The sequence below is a fragment of the Bubalus kerabau genome, chromosome 1 (assembly GCF_029407905.1).
Source record: "Bubalus kerabau isolate K-KA32 ecotype Philippines breed swamp buffalo chromosome 1, PCC_UOA_SB_1v2, whole genome shotgun sequence".
NCBI lineage: Eukaryota > Metazoa > Chordata > Mammalia > Artiodactyla > Bovidae > Bubalus > Bubalus kerabau.
This window is the reverse complement of record NC_073624.1, coordinates 211,616,570-211,632,618: the sequence shown is the minus strand read 5'-3', so window position 1 is coordinate 211,632,618 and position 16,049 is coordinate 211,616,570. Positions and strand designations below refer to the sequence as shown.

At 44.3% G+C, this 16,049-nt stretch overlaps 1 protein-coding gene across 1 annotated transcript; it reads right to left on the bottom strand.

Annotated features, from left to right (window-relative positions):
- Window positions 1-4,651: 4,651 nt before the first annotated feature.
- On the bottom strand, window positions 4,652-14,471 carry PGBD2 (piggyBac transposable element derived 2). The gene is made up of 3 exons (XM_055552518.1): window positions 13,660-14,471; window positions 9,491-9,554; window positions 4,652-6,653 (listed from the first exon to the last, which is right to left on the bottom strand). The coding sequence occupies exons 2-3, from the start codon at window positions 9,505-9,507 to the stop codon at window positions 4,889-4,891; spliced, it is 1,782 nt and encodes a 593-aa protein (XP_055408493.1). The 5' UTR covers window positions 9,508-9,554; window positions 13,660-14,471; the 3' UTR covers window positions 4,652-4,888.
- Between the last annotated feature and the right edge of the window lie 1,578 nt (window positions 14,472-16,049).

Here is a 16,049-nt window from a genome sequence, read left to right as displayed (position 1 = left end):
GACTTGACAAACCAGTATATTATACTCAGATATTGTTTCTCTAATCTATGTAAGTGAAACTATTTGTATGGTAATCTGCCTTTCTACAAGATTCAAGTCAATCGTTTTATGGCCCGGGATGACTCATCTGGTGCCAAGATTATCCCAAAATACATTTTATGGATGAGGGGCTTGGTGCCATTCTCTGAGTTTTAAGACTTTCCTTTCTTTCATTAACAGACTGCTAGTAACTATATAACATCCAGCTAAAAACTAGCAGCAGGGTATTCTTTCTGCTCTTCTGATGTCTATGTCAGAAGCTTTCTCTATCTCCTTTATACTTTAATAAAACTTTATTACACAAAGGCTCTGAGCGATCAAGCCTCGTCTCTGGCCCTAGATTGAATTCTTCTCCTCTGGGGGCCAAGAATCCGGGTGCCTTTTCGTGGCTCAGCAGCAACTTTTCACAAGGATAGTTCTTCTATCATTCAAGAATAGTTCTGAAGAGTATTAACATTCAAAAAGGACAGTTCTGAAGAGTATTAAAATATTTAAACAAAACATTTGATGAAAATTGAACTGACATACCCAAGAAGCTCAAATATTCCCAAGCAATAGGAAGAAATAGGAAGAAAACTACAAAGAACAGCATAATAAAATTGCTAAAAATCGGTGATAAAGAGACAGTCTTAAAGCACCTGGGGAGAAAAAGATACATTAGGTACAGAACCAAGAGAATAAGAATTACAAGAGACTTACCAAAAAAAAAAAACCAAAAAACAAAAAACAATGCAAGCCAGGAGACAATGAACAGGTATCTTCAGAGGACAGAAAGAAAAACCTGTCTATGCAGCAGAAACAACTTTTCAAAACTAATGTTAGTAAAAATGCCAGAGTAAGGACTTCTGAAAATAAATTTCATACCCATAAAAGCAACGAAAACACTGGAAATTTTTCCAGAATCAACTTTTTTCAGACTTCTGAAAATTAAACAAAGGCTTTAAGCAATCTGGTGAGGATGTTCTTGAGAAAAATGGCTGAAACTTACTAAATCAGTGAGTTTTATGGCCTTTTAACTCATCTATTCTTATTGTTCCCTCTCCTGTTTAGCTATAACCTTGAAAAACAACAGCCTGAAATGGGAAAAACAGGAGCAGGGCAATAACTGGAGTGGCAAGTCAAGACTGGATCTCCTTCAAAGACTAGTCCCCAGAGAATTATCATGTACTCTGTTTGCTGATTCCCTGGAAGATCCCCACTAGCAAAACCATCTATATTTGATCTGACTCAGCACTCATCCAGTACAAATAGGCCCCACAGGCATTTTGAAAAAAACAATCAAAGGCAACTGTTGGAACATCATGATTGCCAAAGGCAATACATACTATATGGGCAAAAATTGGTTAACCAAAGGCTTAAAAAGAAAACTTGGGGAATGAGATATCTATAGCACACTGAAAGCTTTCACACAGTCCTGGGGTTCTTGAAGGCCGTGTGCTCTCATAGGACTGTGTACACTGCCAGAGATGTGTGCTTACTCAGGAATACCTGAGAAGCTCTAAGCACTCACTTCTGGTTAACAAGGAGGCTCAACACAAGCTGCGAGTGAAGGCTGAGGGGAAACTGCACAGCCTGACTCAATGCTGAAGGCAGGTTCCAACATGCAAACTGAGGTCCACGACAAAGACTGGGAGATTTATGGGTTATAGGCTGAGGGAAGAGGGAAAATGAGTTGTTCAATTGATACAGAATTTCAGTTCTACAGATCTTTTGCACAGCAATGTGAACATATTTAACTCTACCGAACTATATATACTTAAAAACAGTGAAGACAGTAAATTTTATGTGTTTTACATTTGTTATTTTATAAAGACATAATTGTCTGGTAATCAATGAAGCCTTAAGACAAAGTCGTTTTCATTGTTCATTAGAAGAACTTTAATGTTATACATGTTTCCACAGTCTGGTATACTGTTTTTTTGTTTGTTTTAATTTTGTCCAGCTTCTTAACAACTGGAAAGATTTTGAAATGTCATTCAGAATAACCAGGACAACTTTCATATCCTTTCCAGTTAAAAGATTTGTGAATGGTTCTGCTAGAGTACACAAGGCAGACACTCTGTTCAAGTGCTTTCTTACTTGTGGGATTGGTAACCAACCAGTTTCATTTTGTACCCTAAATTCCTTTGGGAATATGCCATCAAGGAATGTCATCTGGCCTTGACTGCCAGTTGTGATACTTGGTATTGTCTACACAGATTCTACTGTATTAGTTTTGGCATCATTCAGTGGCCTGCAATAGTCTGCACATATTCCTACATCAATTACAGCTTGAGACTATCCATCAGTCTCAGCAATTTTTCCTTTAGCTCTTAAGAAAGTGTTAGTCACTTAGTTGTGTGTGACTCTGCGGCCCCAGGGACTATAGCCTGCCACGTTCCTCTGCCCATGGAATTCTCCAGGCAAGAATACTGGAGTGGGTAGCCATTCCCTGCTCCAGGGGAGCTTCCCGACTCAGGGATTGAAGCCAGGTCTCCTGCATTGCAGGCAGATTCTTTCCTATCTGAGCCACCACAGAAGTCACAATTGGCCATTCTGTAGCTTCTGGAAGCTTTACAAACTGTTCTCACAACCATTCAATTAATTCAGTTGGATGATTAGTTAGGTAAAAAATACCTGGTAAATAAATGCTAAAATCTCAGGATCATTGTGATGCAAGAGATGAAAACTGAGAAGTAAAATTTGATTAACAAACTTCTTAAGACAAATGCTTTTAAGTGTCCAGGCTAGATTCCTAAAGGTGTGCCAAAGGTATAAACATTTTTTAACGTCCACTTTGAAAGCATTTCAAACCTACAAAAGTTCCAGTGGTACTAGATAGCTAGCTCCTATTACCTATCTTCCCCAGATGTTGACATCCTGCATAACCATAGCACAATTGTCAAAGGCAGGAAATGAATATTTATAAAATGGTGTAACTTCAGACCTTATTCAAGTTTCATCCGTTATCCCACTAAACCTTTTTTGTGGAACCTGGCCAGTATCACACATTGTATTTGTTATACTTCATTGGTCTCATCTAATCTTGGACAGATTCTCCTTTTCATTTTCTTTTACAGCCTCAACACTTTCAAAAGGTATTAGCCAACTGTTCTGTGAAATGTCCCTCAATTTGGGTCTATCTTGTGTTTTCTCATGATTTAGAATTCAGGTTGTATCTTCTGGGCAGGAATATCACAGTGTACCTACCATACCTGAGGTGAGGTGGGTAGCACAGGACATCTATATCTCAACACTGGTAGTATTAACTTCGTTTGGTTGTGGTGGTGTGCCTGATTTTCCCACTAAGTGGTTACTGTTTATTCCATCTGGAAATCTTGCCCCTAAGGTTAGCATCTATGGATATTTATTCGCTGAAAAATTACTGCTGTGACATTTGCCAAAGAGCAGTATTTTATTTCCATCCCCCCTTCTCCATTTATTTGTTGGGATTCTACTAAAAGAAGGATGTGTCCCTTTTCTCCCTTTTATTTACATCACAAGGGACCAGACATTTGCTTTTCTATGGGTATGAACAATTTTTAAGATTTTGGATGGACCTGTTAGATCACCTTCAGAAAGGTTGGGCAGATTCATACTTCCTCAGGTACTGCATGAGTCTGTCACCTTTCTACACCCATACCAACAGGAATTATGTACAAATAAATTAATTTGTTTAAAAAAGGATATCTCAGTTCAGTTCAGTTGCTCAGTTGTGTCCGACTCTTTACGACCCCATGGACTGCAGCACACCAGGCTTCCCTGTCCATCACTTATGTATCTTCACTGTTCATCTTCCATTTGTTCTTTTATATATAAGTGCACATTTTATTCTTGCCACCTATGTGTTTATAAGATCTTTTTACACTGAAGATACTACTACAAATGGAATAATGTGAAACATATCTTTTCAATTTCCTTGTGTTTTCCTTTGCTAATGGATGTTTTAGTTTTATATGGTCAAATATATCGATATACTCTTTTTATTTGTGCTATTGTAGCAAGTTCTTTCCCAAATACAAATACTCAACATGCTCTCTTAGGTTTTTTATTAAGTCCAAATTTTTATATGTATTTCTTATATTCTTCTGGATTATATTCCACTAGGCTTTCCAACATAAACTTTTTTCTTTGTTTCAATACTTTCCCCCAAAGTTCAGGAATTTTTAAAGGAAGAATTTAAATCATTGGGGAAATATATTTAATCTTTAATAAATGATGCTGACCATCCTTTTGGGTGAAAAAATTCCCTCCTTCACACTATTTATAAAAATGGATTCCATATGGATATACATGTATTAGGAAAATATTTTTTATCAAGAAAATACAAACTCTATAAATCTAGTCAGCTGGGTAAATAATGGCAGATTATCTATCCCTGGAAAGTTTGCTAGCATTAGATAAAAGTGAAATAAATATGATTAAGATATCCTTCATCATATTGATACAATATTGCCTATATCAGATTAGTATAACTGATAGCATATACTATAAAATCTTTTTACTGTTCACAAGTTTCTATAAGGTTTTGGTAACATTCAATTGTCCTTACCAGACAGCTATAACCCAAAGGAAGAATTTTATTTGAATAAAAAGGGCCCATAAGTTGAAATAAATAGTTGTATAAAATATATCTTTATAAAAATTTATGATTACTAATGTAAATATTAATGTATATTACATGTAGGCATAATAGAAGATAATTAAAAGGTAATTGTAATGAAAATGGGGAAAAATACAAAACCAAATCAAGGACTCAGGTCTCTTTTTGGCAACACCACACAGAAGTGCCCCAAATGCTCTACGTAATTAGCTGTAAACATCTCATTGCAAACCAAATATCCAGAGGGCTCCCTCTGCCCATGAGGCATTACCGGATGTGGTATGCCCTGAAGCACTTGGCATGGACGCCCTTCTGGCACTTCTCGCAGCGGGTGTTGGTCTGTGAGTGGCACAGGGCACACCGGGTCCTCTTGTCCTGGTGGATGATCCAGTGCCCAATCATGTCGAAGCGGCTCTCAGTTTCCAGCCGCCTGCTTCTCCTCCCTTGGGATGATGTGTCTGCATTGCTCTCTAAGTACACACAGGCCACATATCTTCGGAAGGCCAGGAGATCCACCTGGGCATCATGGCAGCATATCCTATGCAGCTGCCAAGCATTGTTAAGAGCTGCATCAATAACATAACCAATGAAACTCGAGTACCACTTCATACCCCGGATCTTCACCTTGTACTTGGCGATGTTCTGGTCCATACGGCCGACACCTCCCACCTTCTCCTGGTACAGTCTCAGCAGGGATGGCTGATGAACCTGGGTCTGCATCTTGGCTGCTCCTGAGTGATGGCTTGTCAGCCCCACCGGCTCTATGCCCACAGCATTGGAGCAGATGTTGACCACACTGCTATCGTGCCAGCGGCACACAATGATCTCCTCACTCTCATCAACTTTGTAATCAAATGAACCCCTCTTCATTTTCTTCAGTTCTTTGGGATCTTTAAGGGGACAACGCTCAGTTCTGTACTCACGAACAGTTCCTGTAGCCTTCACTCCTTTCTTCCTTAAAATGGACATCAATTTGACACTTGTAAAAACCTTGTCAAAAAATATGTGGTATGGCAGACAGCCACGTGTCTGAAGTGCGTCCACAAATTTCACCACCATACTGCCTCCCAGGTCCAGGCCCCTGTCTGGCTTAGTGAACAGTGTGCCCTGGGAGGGTTCGAACCACACCAGATAGCCCCTGCTGGTTGTCCCACACCAGATCTTGTAGCCCAGCCGCACAGGCTTCCCCGCAGGCAGCTGCTTAGACCCCCGGTATCCAAAGTATTCACACATGGATTCGCCAAAGCTGTAGAACTCTTCCAAGGGTGCATGTTTCCGGAAATTGTAGTTCATGCGTACGATGAGAGGCCTGACCTTGGCAAACCTATCACTTTCATCAAGCTCATTGTTATCTGCAAAATGCAGGTATGAGAAGATCAGTTCAAATCTGTCCCTTCGAATTGCATCAGCCACAAGATGGTGATGTGAGTCAGGAGATGTTTCCCAAAACATCCTTCTCCTTGGATAAGAGATATACCCACTTAAAATCAAAATGCCCAAGACACACTTCAGTTCCTGGGCTGTGAGACCCAGGTTGACATTTTTCTGCCTAGCATAACGATTGGTTTCATTAACAATAAAATTAATCGTTCCTTCATCAAAAAACAGTTCAAAGAGACCTACAGGACTCAGTTCCTGGCTTTTGAGATCTTCCATATGAGGATCTGTTGCTGTCCAACTACTGAAGTCTGGGCGGATATCTCTTTTGGTCCAAACACGTTGAGGTTCCACTACTGCCTTCTGCTTCTTCCTGGCTGGGTGCAGCTGCAGGTCATCCTCCTCCTCCTCCCCGGTGCCAGAGTCCTCAGGGACCACAAAAGCATGCAGCACATTACCGGGCACATGCGTTCCTCGCTGGCCATCTTCATCACCTGAGTCTTCATCAGTGAAGTCCCCTGCAGCATTTTTGGGTGGTGCAATGAAGATCTCCTCCCTACTGTGGCCAGATTCCTCCTCTTCCAGAGCATTCAGAACCTCAAGTAACTTCACAGACTTCAGCTTTGAGCTGGTACTTCTCCCAGTAGAGAGGCCGCTGCAATGACAGGAAACAGAATGAAGAGAGGCCATGCAGGAAAGCTAGTGCTTCAGCAGAAAACTCCACCAAACTACTGCCCAAGAGGGGGGCACTCCCACCGTAACAGCATCTCAGATCCAACACTACCAGGCAATGTGCCAGATAAGTCAATGTTCCAGACTAACACAGATTACTCTTCTAATCTGTGTTTTACTAAAGGGAGGCATTCTAAAGAGGTATTCCATACTTCCTCTCCTTCTTCAAGTCTTTGAATCGAGGATTCTCTCTAGTGATGAGTCCAGATGTCACTGTCATCACCTGGTTAACAGTAGCTGCCAGTGGGAAGGCTGGGCTGCTGAAGGGACCTCCACTGATGTCTCTTGACTCAGTGACCCGAGCAGCCCTGCTTTTGTGCTTCTGCCTTACCTCTCTCTTCCCTTGTTCTTACTCACTTGACAAATACGTTTCCTCACTTGCCAAATTCTCATTCTCCCTACCTGAACTCTCACTACCCAAATTCAAGACCTAGCCAGATTCAGACAGATTTTCACATGGCTCCCTCAACATCTGCTATCCTACTGCATGCTGCTGCTGCTGCTAAGTCACTTCAGTCATGTCTGACTCTGTGCGACCCCAGAGACGGCAGCCCACCAGGCTCCCCCATCCCTGGGATTCTCCAGGCAAGAACACTGGAGTGGGTTGCCATTTCCTTCTCCAATGCATGAAAGTGAAAAGTGAAAGGGAAGTCGCTCAGTTGTGTCCGACTCTTCGCGACCCCATGGACTGCAGCCTACCAGCCTCCTCCGTCCATGGGATTTTCCAGGCAAGAGTACTGGAGTGGGGTGCCATTGCCTTCTCCATACTGCCTGCCAAATGGATTTGGAAACATGGAAACCTCTGTTATTCTAATTCTGTCTGTCCATGTGGGAACCAAATACAAGAGATGTTTGTATTTAGTGCTGCTCAGGGACTGCAGTGGGCACACTCCACTCCCCAACCTGCATAGCACTTGTTTCCAAATGAAGGAAACAAATGACATATCAACAAGCAAGTAGCTATACAGGATGGCATCAAGTAGTGATGAGGGCCATCCTGAATAAGGGACAGAGAATACAGCAAAGGAATAGGGCTGGGGGTGCTACTTTAGACAGATGATGAGGGAAGGCTTACAGGGCAGACAGACTGGCAAGGTGAAGGAGTGAGCCTTGCAGACAGTTGGACACAGGGTCTCCCAGATGGAGAGAACTGCAGGTACAGGCACAAGGCCCTGTGGCTGAAGGGCCTTGAGATCTATGAAGAGCAAGGAGGTTAGTGACACTGCAGACCATAGTGAGGGGAGAAGAGTAGAGCAGAGGTAGCTGGGTCCAGGGCCAAGGCTCCACAGGGTTCCAGAGTCCTGATGAGGACTTCCAGGTTATCAGAAGAAGTCCCTAAGGGGTATGGAGCAGGACAGTGAGTGGTCAATACATCACTGTGGCTATGAGAATAGACTGGACTTGAGAAGGTGGGCACGCTCATGTCCTATTTCCTGGCCACTGCATAAGAAAAGCCACTCACCAGAGGGAGGATACAGACTTTACCATGAAGGCTATTTCTCTGCAGGCCTGCCCTGTAGTTTTGGAGTTTAGGCTGCATTAGAGACTTACTCCAACCTCACTTTCAGGGCATTGGCTCCACCAGCTCCCATACTACAGGCTACGGCACAAGACATCTGACCTCTGGGGAGATGAGGTACACCTCAAGCTCTCTGGGCCAGCCAGAAAGGGAGAGGAAACCTGAAGCTCCGCCTCTCCACAGACCTCAAATGAAGACATGTTCTCAAAGAGCAGCCCTTTTCATGCCTCCTCCAGCCACCCATGGTCTACAGCAGCAGATCCAGACCTGCCCACCCATGGTCTTGGCTAATCTCACCGCTCAAGCTGTTGTGCACCCACAGGCCTCAAACACCTTCTCTGCCTGGCTGTTCACACCCCTGTATTGAGAAAGCCTACAGGAACTGAGGCAGCCCCACACAGAACCCTCTTGTGTCTTGAAGGATGGGGAAAGCAAATCACATCTTTAGATCAAGTGTGGAACTAGAGCTACACAGCTGCATCCATAGCACCCCACACACTCCCTTGTCTGCCTTGCCTTTTCTCCTATCTTCCTTTCTCCTCTCCCTCCTTGGTGCTTCATAGACAACAAGTGCTTAGGGTGGCTGGCAGGACTGAGAGCTGAAAATGTTAAAAACTTGGCCTTTCAAGAGCAAAGGGTAGATACAGTTAGCCTTGAATAACACAGGTTTGAACTATGTAAACTAAGAGAAGACTCTTGAGAGTCTTGGACTACAAGAAGATCAAACCAGTCCATCCTAAAGGAATTCAGTCCTGAATATTCACTGGAAGGACTGATGCTGAAGCTGAAGTTCCAGTACTTTGGCCACCTGATGCGAAGAACTGACTCACTGGAAAAGACCCTGATGCTGGGAAAGATTGAAGGCGGGAGGAGAAGGGGATGACAGAGGATGAGATGGTTGGATGGCATCACTGACTCGATGGACATGAATTTGAGCAAGTTCTGGGAGTTGGTGATGGACAGGAGGCCTGGCATGCTGCAGTCCATGGGGTCGCAAAGAGTCGGACACGACTGAGCGACTGAACTGAACTATGTGAGTTCACTTATGCATGGATTCTTTTCCAGTGAATATGTACTAGAGTACTGCACGATCCTCAGTTGGTTGGAGCCAGCAGTGCAGAGGGCTCCATTATAAAGTTACATACAGATTTGTGAATGCACAGAGATGAGCAACCCTAGTCCCCATGTGTTGAAGAGTCAACTGTACTTGCATAAAGCCTTTCATCAAACATTACTCCTACCTTGAAGATGAAGCCATGATATACTGGGAACACCAGGTTATCTTTACTTGCAGAGTCTAAGAATCTGTAAGAAAATGGAAGTCAGTTTTAAGAAATCATATGCTAGACAATAGGACCTTCTCTATCATTTGAGGGAAAAAAATCTCCAGATTCACTACCAGCCAGAGGGAAATGGGTCAAGTACACACAGAAAATGATGTGTAGTTGACTGGCTAGTCAGAGAAGAAAAGAAGAAGCTCCTTCATCTCACACCTCACAACAAAATACATTCTGGGACAGGGTTTCCAATAGTCAGAACTCTTGGCATTGTGTTTGTTGTAGGGGGCTGTCCTATGTATTGTGTGATGTTTAACAGCATCCCAGGCCTCCATTTACTACATACCAGTAGAACAACTGTCCCACTGGTTGTGAAAAACAAAAGGGTTTCTAGACATCACCAAGTGTTCCCTGGTGGGAAGGACTGGAGGTAAAATCTGCCTTGGTTGAAAACTACAGTCCTACATCAGTGCTGCCAATAGAACTTGCCACAATGATAGAAATATTTTGTATCAGTGCTATCCAATATAGTAGGCATGAGACATATGTGAAGATTAAGCACTGGATATACGGCTAGTGTGACTGGGACACTGAATTTTTGATTTTATGTAATTTTTAGTAATTCTAATTTACATAGTCACATGTGGACCATGGCTACTTTTTAGACAGTGAAGTCCTAGATGTATTAAGCACTAATTGCAAACAAAACAAAACACAATTTTAAAACTTTTGAAGTATATTAATGACCACAGCATGGGAAACCTTTCTTTTAGAAAACACAGAAACTCAAAGGAGGATGGACAATTTTAACTATATCAAACTTCCAACAAATCTGTAGTAGGTTGTTTTTGAACTGTAGTGTTGGAGAAGACTCTTGAGAGTCCCTTGGACTGCAAGAAGATCAAACCAGTCAATCCTAAAGGAAATCAACCCTGAATATTCACTGGAAGGACTGATGCTGAAGCTGAAGCTTCATTACTTTGGCCATCTGATAGGAAGAACTGTCTCATTGGAAAAGACCCTGATGCTGAGAAAGATTGAAGGCAGGAGGAGAAGGGGACAATAAAGGACAAGATGGTTGGATGGCATCACCAACTCAATGGACATGAGTTTGAGCAAGCTTTGGGAAGCCTGGCGTGCTGCAGTCCATGGGGTCACAAAGAGTCGGACATGACTCAGTGACTGAACTGACTGATCCTTAGAAGCCAACACAGCCCCTGGCATGTAACAGGCACACAGTAAATACCTTCTGAACTGAACAACTTCTGCTGTAGAGCAAATGGCCACACTGCAGGGCATTCTCCTAATTCTATAGCAGGCTTTTATTTTCATCTTAACTTTTTGGCTTTAAGACAGCTATTTAGTAAAGTACTAAGGAACTCAATACTTAATTCACCCTAACAAAAATGCATTCCTAAAGATTCTCTAAAACTTTGCATACGAAATGTCTAGCAATGGAGAGCCAACTGATACAGTGGACTCAAGAACAGAAGGGATAGCTAGGCAGAAAGGGTAGGAAAAGCCATTTCTCTCTTTCAGTGGTCCTCTGGCCGTGCTCCTCAGTCCCTCCATACCCTACTGTATGGCCCTTCCATCCTTCTTGCCCTTCTTGACAGAACCACCAGAGTAACTGGACAAGAGTAAACAGTGCCTCTGCAGGCTAAGCAAATTCCCAACAGGAATGATTTCCAGAAAGAGGTTGTTGGGCAGCCATATAAAGCAGCCCTTAATTTCTTCACTCCTTTAGCAAACATCAGAAGTGCCTACTAGACACCTAAGCATGTATAAAATCACTACTCTAACAAGGCTACCAAAAAGCAGAGGTAGGCGAGATTAAGATCTAGAAAACAGGACTTAGTTAGATCTAGTCAGGAAAGTCACAGAACTTCTTTCTAAGGAAAGGATAATTAGACCTCCCCTAGGAAAGAGATGGAGAAGGCAATGGCACCCCACTCCAGTACTCTTGCCTGGAAAATCCCATGGACGGAGGAGCTTGGTAGGCTGCAGTCCATGGGGTCGTGAAGAGTCAGACATGACTGAACGACTTCACTTTCACTTTTCACTTTCATGCATTGGAGAAGCAAATGGCAACTCGCTCCAGTGTTCTTGCCTGGAGAATCCCAGGGACGGGGGAGCCTGATGGGCTGCTGTCCATTGGGTCACACAGAGTCGGACACGACTGAATCGACTTAGCAGCAGCAGCAGTAGCAGCAGCAGGAAAGAGACCCTCTAAAAGAGTACAAATTCCCCGAGGAGGCAGAGAACAGCATCCTAAGCAGAAGAAACAGCAAATAAGGGGGAAAGCAAAGACAATTATGACAGGGTAGAGAACCCAAGGGAAAGGGTATACAAAGAGACTGGATCAACTATTCCATGTCTTGAAGGCACTGTTTAAAGAGACTTATCTTTAACGTAAAGCAAAGGGAAATCAAAGAAGGTTATAGGCAGAGCATGACACATTTGGCTTTACATTTTAATAAGTTTACTCTGACTGTGGTATAGACAACTGAGTGAGGGCACCAAAGCAGATGTAGGGAGATAAGAGCGATCATCAGGATGGTGGTGCTTATGGCAAAAAGTGGGCCAGCCCAAGTAGGATTCCAAAAGTAAACCAACAAGTTTGGATGATTGAGGGGGAGGGAGAGGGCTGATCAGGGAGGCCTCCCAGAGTTAAGGTTTAGTGGCTAGAGTAGGGCGGTGCCATTCACAGAGGCCAGGAGCACAGGAATGGCATGAGATGCGGGTGATTTGGACCTGTGTCTTGCACATATTGGGATGGAAATGCTTTTGAGATAACCCAGAAAGGTACTGAAAGGCCACAGTCCCTCTAGGTCTGAGAAATGGCCTGGGATAAAGTCATAAGTGAGTCAGTTTTCTGAGGATTTGTGGAAGCCCCAAAGCCACAAGAATCCCTGAAGACACAGGTGATACCCAGGGAGGAAGCCTGCATTGAAAGAGAAGCTGGAAAAGGCATCTTCAGAGATGTCTAAGAGATATAAGGGCAGGAGGTTGACCTGAGAGATAGAAAAACCAGGAGATGCTGAGCAGTTAAGGGCCAGATGTGTCAAGGCACAGGTGTGCAAAGCTGTGGCTCAGCTGGACATTCTCAGTTGGACATTCCCAGAGGCTCAGCTGGACATTCTCAACTGACTCTGGCACCCAGGAAGAAAAGGCTCTTAGATTTGAGATCTGATGTTCCTAGGGCCATTCTGAGGGATCTTGGAGGTGAGGGGACCTCTAGTGCTTAAAATATTAAATTTTCCAATGAGACAGGACAACTAAATAGAACTAAATCCTGACTTGGATCCTATACCACAAAAAGGAAATGGTTGAGAAGAGCGAAAAATTCTGAACAAGGCCTGCAGACCTTTGGTGTCCTGGTTTCGCTAACTGCTCTCTTAAGTAAGATGTTAACATTTGGGAACCCAGGTGACTCGAATGTAGGGATTCTTTGTATTAGTTTTCAAACATTTCTCATTTTTTAAAGTTACTTAGAAAAAACATTGTTTAATAAGACATTTTATAAACGTAAATGCCTTAAAGTCAAGCCAGGTGCAAAACGGCTCAAGAATGGCCTTTGTGAGATACGGGGGCCCTCCTTCTCGTACTCATCTCAATGCTAAACAAAAAAGGGGAAGAGAGGAAAACAAAGATGCTATGCAATCTCAGCGATCCCAGAAGCAGGCAGAAACTGTGGAAATGCCAAAAGCGCCCTTCACACAGCGTATCCCCACGCAGAACCCCTTCTCTCCCTAAAGGGCAAGGCCTCTAAGCCCGCCCGATCCCGCCGACCCCGCCCACAGATGTCCACCCGCTCCGCCCCCAGCGTCAGCCCGCCCCAGACCCAGCTCCGCCCACAGCAGTCCTTCCCGCCCCAGCCAGCCTTGCCCCGCCCCCGATCCCGCCCAAGGGCCCTGGCCCCTCCTCCCTTAGTACATCCTGCGTTAGCGGGCCTCGGCTTCTCCCCCAGCCCGGCCTAGCCCAAAGGCTCCCACCCCCACGCTCGCTCCGCCCCAGTTAACCCCGCCCCGGTGCCGGCCCCGCCTTCCTCCCCGCAGAGGGACCCCCTCAAACTGCTCTGTGAACTCGAAGCCCCGAGGTCCGTTGTGCCTGTACGAGTCACACCTACTTACCGTCCGCCCGCGGCATCGAGGCCCAACGCCTGGACCACCGCTGAGAAAAAACATCGCTACGGTCCGCCGCTCCCACATCCAAGAGGGGTATAGTCGGCGGTGCAAGCGGGGCGACCTCGACCTGCGATGGACAGACTGGAGCCTCGTGGTTCGTGCCAGATACCACTAGTAGCGCGGAGCTTAGAGCGCCTCGGCGCTGCTGGCGTCGGCCGTCGCGGCAGCGCAACGTCCGGCAAGAGAGCGCTCCACTCGCCTTCGTCCCGCCTTCCGCTCCCCGCCCAGGACACACCCCTACTTAGGACACGCCCCCGATCCCAGCAACCAACGAGACTCTGGGGCTTCCGCTGTGCCTAGGGGAAACCCGGAAGTGCCTCTGAAGCCGGGGCCAGGGAAGTGAAATATACTCTTGCACCCCTTGCACCTCTTGCACTTCTCCAAGGCCTCTCTTGCACCCTCCACTCCCCCGGTTCCTCTACTTGCTAGCCTAAGCACTTTCCTCTCTATTACTCACGAAGGGACGAAACCTTTTTTTCTCTCTAGGTGGGTGGTTCTCCAATATAATTCAACAACAGCTTCGCTTGGGAACATGATAGAAATGCATATTCTGGGGCCCCATCCCAGAAATAACTAATCAGAAATTCCGAGGCTTGGCCCAGTAACCTGCATAACCTGCTCAACTTTACACCTTGGACTTTTTAGTTTGGATAATTCTTTGTCGTGGGGGCCTGTCCTGTGTATTGCAGTTAGGATCACCAGATATAAATCAGAGTGCTCAGTTAAGTTCGAATTTCAGATAAATATATACCCTAAGATTAATCTTAGATTGGCATGCTGCAGTCCATGGGGCAGCAAAGAGTTGGACAAGACTGAACAATAAGATTAATCTAGCAGTTAAGTATTTCATCTGGTGACGATGTTGTTGTTCAGTCCCTCAGTCCTGTCCAATTCTTTGTGACCCTATGGGCTGCATGCAGCATGCCAGGCTCCCCTGTCCTTCACCATCTCCCAGAGTTTGCTCAAGCTCATGTCCATTGAGTTGGTGATGCCATCCAACCATTTCATCCTCTGTCTCCCTCTTCTCCTCATGCCCTCAATCTTTCCCAGCATCAGGGTCTTTTCCAATTAGTTGGCTCTTCCCATCAGGTGGCAAAGTATTGGAGTTTCAACTTCAGCATCAGTCCTTCCAATGAGTGTTCAGGGATGATTTCCTTTAGGATTACTGGTTTGATCTCCTTGTTGCCCAAGGGACTCTAAAGAGTCTTCTCTGGCACCACAGTTCAAAAGCATCAATTCTTCAGCACCCAGCCTTCTTTATGGTCCAAATTTCACATCTGTACTTGACTACTGGAAAAACCATAGCCTTGAATATGTGGACCTTTATCAGCAAAGTGATGTCTCTGCTTTTTAATGGTAGGTTTGTCATAGCTTTTCTTCCACGAAGCAAGCATCTTCTAGTTTCATAACTGCAGTCACCATTCACGGTGATTTTGGAGCCCAAGAAAATTAAGTCTCACTGTTTCCATTTTTTCACCATCTGTTTGCCATGAAGTGATGGAACCAAAATGCCATGATCTTAGTGTTTTGAGTTTTAAGCCAGCTTTTTCACTTTCCTCTTTCATCAAGTGGCTCTTTAGTTCCTCTTCACTTTCTGCATAAGGGTGGTGTCATCTGCATATCTGAGGTTATTGATATTTCTCCTGCAAGCTTGATTCCAGCTTGTGATTTATCCAGCCCAATGTTTTGCATGATATACTCTGCATATAAGTTAAATAAGCAGGGTGACAATGTACAGTCTTGACATATTCTTTTCCCAATTTTGAACCAGTCCATTATTCCATGTCTGGTTCTAACTGTTACTTCTTGACCGACATACAGGTTTCTCAGGAGGCAGGTAAGGTGTTCTGGAATTTCCATCTCTTTAAGAATTTTCCACAGTTTGTTGTAATCCAGACAGTCAAAGGCTTTCTCATAGTCAGTGAAGCAGAAGTAGGTATTTTTCTGGAATTCTCTTGCTTTTCCTGTGACCCAACGGATGTTGGCAATTTGATTTTTGGTTCCTTTGACTTTTAAAAATCCAGCTTGTGCATCTTGAAGTTCTTGGTTCAAGTACTTTTGAAGCCTAGCTTGAAGGATTTTTAGCATTACCTTCCTAGCATGTGAAATGAGCACAGTTGTGCAGTAGTTTGAACATTCTTTGGCATTGCTCTTCTTTGGGATTGGAATGAAAGCTGACCTTTTCCTGTGGCCACTTGTTTTCAAAATTTGAAAAGCAAGTTTTCTAAATTTGCTGGCATATTGAGTGCAGCCTTTTTATGCTGTTCATGTAGTTTTTGTGGGCTTCCCTGGTGGCTCAGAGGTTAAAGCGTCTGCCTGGAATGCGGGAGACCCAG